The sequence below is a fragment of the Osmerus mordax genome, unplaced genomic scaffold (genome assembly GCF_038355195.1).
Source record: "Osmerus mordax isolate fOsmMor3 unplaced genomic scaffold, fOsmMor3.pri Scaffold_101, whole genome shotgun sequence".
NCBI lineage: Eukaryota > Metazoa > Chordata > Actinopteri > Osmeriformes > Osmeridae > Osmerus > Osmerus mordax.
In genome coordinates this window covers 7,501-17,082 of record NW_027120413.1, presented here as the reverse complement: position 1 = coordinate 17,082, position 9,582 = coordinate 7,501, and the positions used below count along the sequence as shown (strand labels likewise).

Here is a 9,582-nt window from a genome sequence, read left to right as displayed (position 1 = left end):
TTGCAAAGTTGAACAGTGCAGACACGTGTATGTTTTTACCTACATGAGTACAAGCTAAAATAAGTACATACTGAAGTAATAAGTACAAATGAAGTGAACATGTGACATTTGGGTCATTAGTAGAAGAACATTTTAATACACCAGAATACTTCAGTTCAATATATTTTATATGGATACTATGTTTACGTAACAGGTTAGATGACATAAAAAAATGCTACATAAAACTATGAACATTCACATGGCGATGAATATACCTCAGTGCTTAGCGCGTTTGACTGCAGATCACAAATTCTCTGGTTAAAATCCCATCTCTAAATCGCTTAGACAAAAAGCGTATCCTAAATCAATACATAAACACATCACAATGTTACTATACACAGTCGGTTGGGCGATGCAACACATTCAACACTAATTGACAGTTAATAAATCTCCAGAACGTTAAGAACGTACATCTGGGTGTTCTTGAGGAGCCTTATAAGATCGCGAGAACAGAGTACAGTACTTGGCCTTGAAAGATGTCGTCAAACGCGTTCATGACACCGGAAAAAAACAGATAAACAGTAACAGCAAACAGATAAGCTATTTCATTAGCACAGTGCTTTTCCGATTGAGACCTCTTTGGATCTACCGCTAAAAACTGTGTAATTGGCTAAAAACCTTTTAGCCAATTACAGGTTTAATACATGTCTCCTAGACAGCAGCCTAGTCTTTCCTCAGGCTAGAACAAACGAGTGTACGTTTAAGCATGACCAGGGTTAGGGTTCCAGTAAGTAACAAGCTGGTGACCAGTCCGATTAGCATTCGGCAAGAAAAAGTATAGAAGAATATATACCGTTATTTAAAACGGTAGTCAAAATGCACTTTGATTTCCCTTTGGATATGCATAGAAACTACAAGATTGTTTGGTGACGTTATGGCAATGGGTTAAGGCGTTCTCGCTGTGTAAGTGACTGGTGATGATGAACGTACGGCCTTCCATAGGCAGGCAGAAAACCTGGGTTCTAGCTCAGTATAGAGTATAGGCTCAATCGTATAACACTTACAACACAACAATATTTACATGCTCCGGGAATACTCAGCAGGGGTCTTGGAGTCTCACGTGAGCTCTGAGAGGAGCGAGAGCGCTCCAGCTTTACTCAGAACACTCTATGGCACATCAGGAGAGGAGGGGAGAGAGGAGGTGTGTGGGATGGGTGTGTGTGTGGGATGGGTGTGTGTGTGTGTAGGATGGGTGTGTGTGTGGGATGGGTGTGTGTGTAGGATGGGTGTGTGTGTGGGATGGGTGTGTGTTTCTGCGAGGTGTGTGAAAGAGAGCATGCGTGGGTGTGTGTGAGTATGAGTGTGTGTGAGTGTGTGTGTGTGTGGGTGAGGCTGAGTGTGTGTGAGTGCGTGTGTGACAGCATGTGTGCGTGTGTATGTGAGTATGAGTGTGTGTGTGAGCGAGCGCGTGTCCTCAGCGCTTCATGAAGGCCTGCATCATGTCCATGGGCAGGGGGAAGATGATGGTGGAGTTCTTCTCGGCGGCGATGGTGTTGAGGGTCTGCAGGTAGCGCAGCTGCAGCGCGGACGGAGACTCTGCGATCACCAGAGACGCCTCCTTCAGAGCCCGTGACGCATTCATCTCCCCCTCCGCTGCTATCACCTGGGAGACGAGGGGAGAGGGAGGGAGGAGGGGAGAGAAAGGATGAAGAGGAAGAAGCACAAGAGAGAGAGAGAGCGAGGGAATCATCATTCTATTTTTACAAAAATCGAGGAGAGAGAAGACATGAGGAATCTGAAGTGTTTCAACAGAACAGCGAGCATCCGTCAGGCGAACGGCTCTCTGGGGATTGGCGTCATCAACAGGCTATCAAAGAGACGATGTTAATCATCCTAAGAACCTGAGGAGTGGCGGTCGAGCCGCTGGTTGCTAGGATACGAGGATGGGAAGTGCGTCACTCAGGGTAATTGCGGGATGGTTTTATATAACGGGCCTTTCAGAGAACCAACCTTTAAGTGCAACACGACTGCACTAAGGAGGATGTTCATGCGTGTGTATGTGCGCACGCATGTGTGTGTGTGTGTGCGTGCGTACCTTGGCCCTGGCCTCAGCAGTGTGTGTGTGTGTGTGTGTGTGCGTGCGTACCTTGGCCCTGGCCTCGCGGCTGGCCTCAGCCTCAGCAGCCATGGCTCTCTGCAGCTGCTGCGGCAGCTTGACGTCTTTGATCTCAACCCGCTCCACCTTGATGCCCCAGTCGTCCGTGGCGTCGTCCAGGGTGGACTGAGGAACACACACACACACACAAACACACTCAGTACACTCCTGTATATCTAAAGCATAACGAACCCTTCACCCCCGAGCGTGTGTGTGCAGTTACGGTCGACGTGACGCCCAGCGGTTGCGGTAGCGTTAGCTACCTGCATGCTGTGAGCGATCTCCTCGCGGTCGGACAGGATCTCAGCCAGGTTCTTGGTGCCCAGCACGTTGCGGAGGGTGGTCTGGGCGAGGAGGCGGGTGGCGGCGTCGGCGTTGGTGATGTTGGCCACGGCCAGGGTGGCGTTCTGGACGCGGTAGTACACTACCCCGTCAACGCTCACCGTCACAGAGTCCTTGGTCAACACCTGAGGATGGACCGGTCAGTTTAGGAGGACCGCGCCGACAGACTCGGGTGATGGTTTTCAGTTGTGAGTGTGAGAGGTTTGATTTTCAGGTGTGAGGTTCGATTTGGAGGAGGTGTGTGTGGGAGGTTAGATTTACAGATGTCAGTGTGAGAGTTTACATATTGAGTGTGTGGAGGCTGGGAAGGGGCTGTGTGAGGGGGCTGTGAGAGGGGGCTGTGAGAGGGGGCTGTGAGAGGGGGCTGTGAGAGGGAGCTGTGAGGGGGCTGTGCTCACCTCTTGCGGGGGGATGTCAAAGGTGATGGTCCTCATGTCCACGTTGATGTAACTGTCCGTGCAGGGAAGGACAAAGAACAGGCCTGTAGACACACAACACGTAACTCCCACAGCTGCGACGGTTCACTACGCGACACGCTGCACAGACATCTGTGGTTGGTGCATATCAAGCAGGATGTCTCAAGACAACCAGACAACATGAACTGACTTGCTGACAACCGTTTCTGCACAAAGTATTTCATTCACAACTCTTCTATGTAATTTTAAAGGTATTTTAATGCTAAAATCCATAGCTTAGAAGATAAAATTACCTCAATATTTACATGAGAATATAAAGATTTTAATCCAAAGCGAGGTACAAACAGTGCACATTGACAGTACAGTAGAAAACCCAGGATCAGAGGTGTGTAGTTCTACAGTATTTCGGTGGTCAGTAATTTATCAGTAGGAAGGAGAAACAATAACCGACCATTCCATGACCATACAGGTCATATCTGCTTTCCTGATGATGGTTCCTGTCCAGCCCTCAGCCAATACCAGCAGGCCCTCAGGAAACACAGAACCCACCACAGAACTGCCGTCTGCAGAGTAGCATCTACTAACTATCCCTAGAAGTACAGTACTGGGCAACAGCCTTAGGCACAAACAAAATAAAAAGTAAAGCAAAAATGCTTTAAGACAATGACATAAAAAGACTGAACAAACATTTTCTGAAACACTGGACTTTTTATACTGCAGCACTGCACATTCTATTCATAAAAAATGAAATCAAAAACAGAACAGGGGGTCGAGGCTTAGAGAGGCAGAGAGGGCTATTATTAACCTGCACGTGTCCACATATCCCAGCTGTCCTGGAATCCAGGCGTATCATGTTGAGGTAGGGCTGGTGCAGGCCACTGGGGCAGGCCACTGGGGCAGGCCACTGGGGCAGGCCACTGGGGCAGGCCACTGGGGAGACCCAGACACCCCCAGGACACCCCTGCTCCTACAGGACACCCCTGCTCCTACAGGACACCCCTGCTCCTATAGGACAGCCCTGCTCCTACAGGACAGCCCTGCTCCTACAGGACACCCCTGCTCCTACAGGACACCCCTGCTCCTACAGGACACCCCTGCTCTTATAGGACACCCCTGCTCCTACAGGACACCCCTGCTCCTACAGCTTGCTGCCGTCAGAGTGACTGTCACAGGCTGCACTGCAATGCCACCACTCAACGGAGTGATCCACATTTACATTTAGTCATTTAGCAGACGCTCTTATCCAGAGAGACTTACAGTAAGTACAGGGACATTCCCCCCGAGGCAAGTAGGGTAAAGTGCCTTGCCCAAGGACACAACGTCAGTTTTCATGACCGGGAATCGAACTGGCAACCTTCAGATTACTAGCCCGTTTCCCTAACCGCTCAGCCAACTGACTCCCTAGATCCAAGTGATCTAGAGGCTAGACTGGAGGCTTAGGATAGAGGCTGAGGCTACAGACTTTGATTATTTATATTTATAATATGATTATTAATATTTTTACTATGAGTTTGAATAGGATCAACACACACTGGAGATACAGAACATCACTGTTGGGCTGGGAATGAGTCCAACTAAACGGTTATTAAGTGAGTGTTCTACCACACTTAAGGAAACTTGACTAGAAACTAGAAAGTGGTTTGTCTGCAGACGTGACAGTGGTTTGTCTGTGGGGACGTAGAAGGTGCGGGAACTATAGGTTGAGCTGAATAAACCCTCCACATTGGCATGCAAGGTACTGCTGGCAGCATGCACCCACTCAGTCTCATACAGAAACGTTTACAGCTGGTTTCAATTTGTTATCTTCCTGTTTACTGTGGTCACCACATTCCAATAAGCTGTACTCTACAAGAACAAGATTTTTTTCACCTTTAGTTTTTACTTTTTTAGATATATATACAGGGCTATTTTTTTTTACTTGAATATTGTCTTAAATGCTTTCTATTTTGTGATATGTAGCGGCAGTAAAAAAAGTGCAGTGTTGAGAACATTTCAGCAGTCTTTTCATCAAGACTTATGGACAACTAATTTAGGGGGCAGCACAGACAGGGTGGATTGTAACCTGCAACCTCCCGGTTTGCAGTCAAGTGCTCTAACCACTGAGCAACTCCTGCACTTACCTGGTCCTTTAGCTCCACCGCGCAGGATCCTTCCCAGGCGAAAGATGATGGCTCGCTCGTACTCCTTCACAATCTGTGTTAAAAACAAACAAACACTGACCTAGTAAATATTCGATTTTTCGATTTCCTTGATAGCACTGTTTGACGTTTTTGTACCAGGCCATTCTCTAATTCTGAGCTATTGTCCCACCTTGTGCTCTTAAAGAGTAGATATTGTGTGCACAACGCACTGACAAAGACGGTCTCTCGTGTCATAAGATACGGTGAGTGGCCGTTTCCATGAGCATAGTGTCGTATTGGGTTTGTTATCCATACACGCTCACTGTCACCAGACACGGGTTTGACCGAGTCCATAGTATTACCTTGATGCACATCCATATGGACAGGGGCAAAGTGACGAGGGTCAGTAAGAGGGAAAACCCGATCAGCACCCATCCACAAAGCCCCACGTCACTATCAGGGTTCTCCAAGGCTGAAAGAAAATCAAACGTATCATCACAAAATGACAATGGCTTAAACGCGATCGCTGGCGACCGTCCAAGCGCTACCCGCACACTCAAGCAATTCTGGTAACTGGGCTTGGCGGTAGTCCGTTCTGCATGGATGGTCTACTGTAAGCGTGCCTAGTTGTTATGTGCAGTCAAATTACATTAGACATTAGATTTTCTATACTCGATTTGTTACAGTTTTGTGATTCCTTAACTCACATCCATCAAGCAAAATGCAAACGCAAATGGGTGATAAGTTTATGAGATAAGTTACACTACACACTATCCCTTCGCACGCACCCCACCCGAAAAGGATCAATGGCTATTTATTGTGATATTAGGTTATGCGGAATGCAATTTGCGTTGTCGCTTTGGCCAATACCAGACACAAGAGGATTCGATCAACATTGATCGAGCACATTGATTCTCAGCCATGCAGTTAACCCTAGAAGCCTACCTTCAGAATCTGCGTACCTTGAGCCTACAGAGAAACGTCGTGTTAAAGCTTCACTTCATTCACAACACACCGTAATAACGAAAAACTGAATATTTTGTCTAATTTAGAAACTTGAGAGTTTTTGACCATTGGCTATAGGGTCCTTGCATTTCTCTAATTGTGTCGATTCCAGCTACTAATCAGAGCAGACTCATTTTATATTTGAGCGTGGGAGTTGATTGTTTTCAATTCTAAAATATGGCAATCATATGACTACCTGTTGACGGTAGTGTTGCTGCAGGACAAGTTGCCCACTAACGATAGACAACTAGTGATCGTACTCAGTAATAAATTGATGAGTCTCATTCAGTGCATATTCAACTAAAAAAGTAGCACACTGATGAATTTGCTAAAAATGCATTTTTTTGCCATGCAACCCAGAGGGACTGGCTGATGACATGCAACATCATCGATTGCTGCTAGCAAAAAAGAGCTAGCTGAATTGTATGGGAATAGCGGATCGCATAGTGAATCCAGCCAGCTAGCAAGCAATGGGTAGAATATTGCAAGCAAACGTCGCTAGCCCTACTTATGAGTTGCAAGACGTACGGATAAAGGAAGATATACCTGCTTGACGTTCCCGTCTTTTCGCCGCTTTCACTTCTTTGCCGTCTTCCATGGTTTCAAAAAGCTACTGTACAATCTAACCCAGAGCAGCGTCACTATTACAGCCCGTCTCCGCCCTCAGTCTGAAAAAACTGTTCTTAGCGTAGCCCACTGCTAGTTTCTATGCTAAATGGGTCACGAGGATCAACGTCAAAGGGGGATGGTCACCCCACGCCATAATGCCAACATACACTATCGTTGAAAATATAGGCTAAATATATATATTATTTAGTTAAAATAAATTATTGAATTCGATATTGAGCCGTTCGTTCGTGATAAGATAACCATATTTATCTTACAAGATGAAAATTTATGATACGACTATATCCCCTTATCGTAAGTCACGTGTCGTGATTTAATTTTGTATTTTATTTTGGTTACTTGTAGCAAGATTGGTTTTACCCTTCTTTCTATGCTGCACTGCAATTTAATTTGATTAATCATCGTCAAACATGCTTTGTCACCCCCTACTGGAAAGAAATTGTACACATCTTGACCGTCCATATTTGCTTACATTACATGGCCTCCCTGATAAACCAGCCTGGAATTTTCTATCGACGAAAAATGTTCAGATTGTGGCACAACACACTACATTTGCACATACACAGCAGAATGCCTGAACTGCATTTTTGCATGCAATTTAATATTTTTAACCATGTGTGATGTGTTCAGGCAATTTGTTAAGATCAACCATAGCCATATTCCTGAATATGGTATCAGTCTTTACTATAGCTTGTTCGGCATAAATGTCAATAGAGATCGATGTTTTCCCCGATCCATCTACAAATCGTCACTCATTAAACTTGAGATAGCCTGTCACTCCAGGCGTGAAACACCGGTCCCACACATCTCTCTGGGGCTGGGGGATCATCTCTCTGGGGCTGGGGGATGGATGTGGCTGGGGCTGGGGTTGGGGGATGGATGGTCCTGGTTTCCCCTGGCTGCTGTGGACCCTGACTCAAAAAAGGCCTTCAATTCCTGGAGGTGCGATTATCCTGGGAAAGCACAGGGATGGAGGGATAGAGGGAGGAATGGAGGGATGGAGGGAGGGAGGGATGGAGGCCGTGTTGGTGTGGTGGGGAACTCCACGCCGGCTATAATCCTCTTTTAATTAGGCTAAGGAGAGGAGATGTGGGGGGGCTGCTGGATCAGTCACAGCGCATTGACAAAGCACCAAGCTGAGACTGGAGCATTGGTCTGGCCGGCTGAGGCCAGTTAAACTCAAGAACAGCCGCTCAAGCGTGAAAAACATGCTTTTTCCTCCACTGGCGTCTACCTGGGATTTGACCTGTTCTTCTTCATGCTAAAGGTTCCGGGGTCTCTGGGGGGCGTGGCTTGATGCGCTGCAGAATGTTCTGGACCTCTCATTTCTAATTCCTGTCTTGTTTCTTCCCATCTTGGGCTGTGTCTGCAGTCCCTATTTCTCCTTGTTATCCAACCCCAATGGTATTCCCATGCCAACACCACCACCCCCCTCACACACACACACACACACACACACACACCACCACCACCACAACCGATGGCCAGGTCTCCAATCTCCTTTTTAGTCTCCTTTACTCCCTTATTATCTGCTTCTATGTTCTCCATTTCTCTCTCTCTCTCTCTCTCTCTCTCTCTCTCTCTCTCTCTCTCTCTCTCTCTCTCTCTCTCTCTCTCTCTCTGTGTCTCTCTCTCTGTCTCTCTCTCTCTCTGTCTCTCTCTGTCTCTCTCTGTCTCCCTCTCTCTCTCTCTTTCTGTCTCTCTCCCTCTCTCCCTCACTCTTTCTCTCCCTCACTTTCTTTCTCTCTGTCTTCTGTAACTCTCAGGATTTATCTCCATCTATTGATTTATCTTTCTCTCTCCCCCCCTCTTTCTCTCTCTCTCTCATTCACTCTCCATGGTTCCTCCTTTTTGTTTCACTGTTAGACAGGGGAGTAGACAAGCTTTTCTTGATAACAACTGAGATCAGGACAAAAGTAACTAACTATGTGTCTGGGTCAACACAAAGTCCTTGAGTATTCTCACAGATTGTCTGTAACCACTGGAAACGACACTGCAGATTCAGTTTAACATATACATGTCTTTACTTGATGCAGCAGTGTAACAAACGCTATTACTGTTTGTGAGAATCAACACTCAAAACTTCTACAAAGAACCCGTGTAGAACATGTTTACAAAAGAGATCGCTGCTGTTAGTACGCCGGTATCTCCAGAAGAAAAATCTAACGTTTGACGTTCAAAAAATAGTGTTAGGACTTTTCAAACTTGCCATCATTCTCAGATTTACCAAGGTCAGCGGCAGTGAGGGTGGTACCAATCAGTGAACACTAGAGGGCGGTACCAATCAGTGAACACTGGCAGAACCAATCAGTAAACACTAGAGTGCAGTACCAATCAGTGAACACTAGAGGGCGGTACCAATCAGTGAACACTGGCAGAACCAATCAGTAAACACTAGAGTGCAGTACCAATCAGTGAACACTAGAGGGCAGCACAGTACTTGTTCTGACCCAGATAGTGAAATCAGCAGGCTACCGTACATCCTTGTGTTCTCTGAGCGCTGCTGTTGATAGCAAGGCCAAGTGGAGATTATCTGATAAAAAATGACAGGAAATCTGAGAAGGCTACACAGAAGGAAATAAATAATATCTGACTGACATCTAACAGTGAAGTAAAGTAGAAAATATTTAGCCTAAGTTTTTTTTTTTTTTTTTTTTGCTGTCATTAAGGCAATTATAGTATTCTATACCACCTCAATCATATTTTATACCGCCTCAGTGTGCTGTGTGAAATTGTATTGAAAATACCAATGTTAGGACTGAGTCAGAAAAAAATGCCAATTGTGTTTCTAGGATAGAAATAAGGGATTTATTCCACTGTAGCTGTATGCTGTAACGTGTTTTCATTAATATACAATCAGTCAATTTTATTCGTGTCCCGCCATCATACATACAGTTGGGGAGATAAATCGTTTGTTTGGAACAGCCCACACTCGTAT

At 45.9% G+C, this 9,582-nt stretch overlaps 1 protein-coding gene across 1 annotated transcript; it reads right to left on the bottom strand.

Annotated features, from left to right (window-relative positions):
• Positions 1 to 113: 113 nt before the first annotated feature.
• LOC136939056 (stomatin-like) lies at positions 114 to 6,645 on the bottom strand. Its single transcript, XM_067231947.1, has 7 exons — positions 6,564 to 6,645; positions 5,375 to 5,484; positions 5,013 to 5,085; positions 2,875 to 2,957; positions 2,398 to 2,601; positions 2,126 to 2,260; positions 114 to 1,642 (listed from the first exon to the last, which is right to left on the bottom strand). Exons 1-7 carry the CDS (start codon positions 6,613 to 6,615, stop codon positions 1,454 to 1,456), a joined length of 846 nt encoding a protein of 281 aa, XP_067088048.1. The 5' UTR covers positions 6,616 to 6,645; the 3' UTR covers positions 114 to 1,453.
• Positions 6,646 to 9,582: the final 2,937 nt, after the last annotated feature.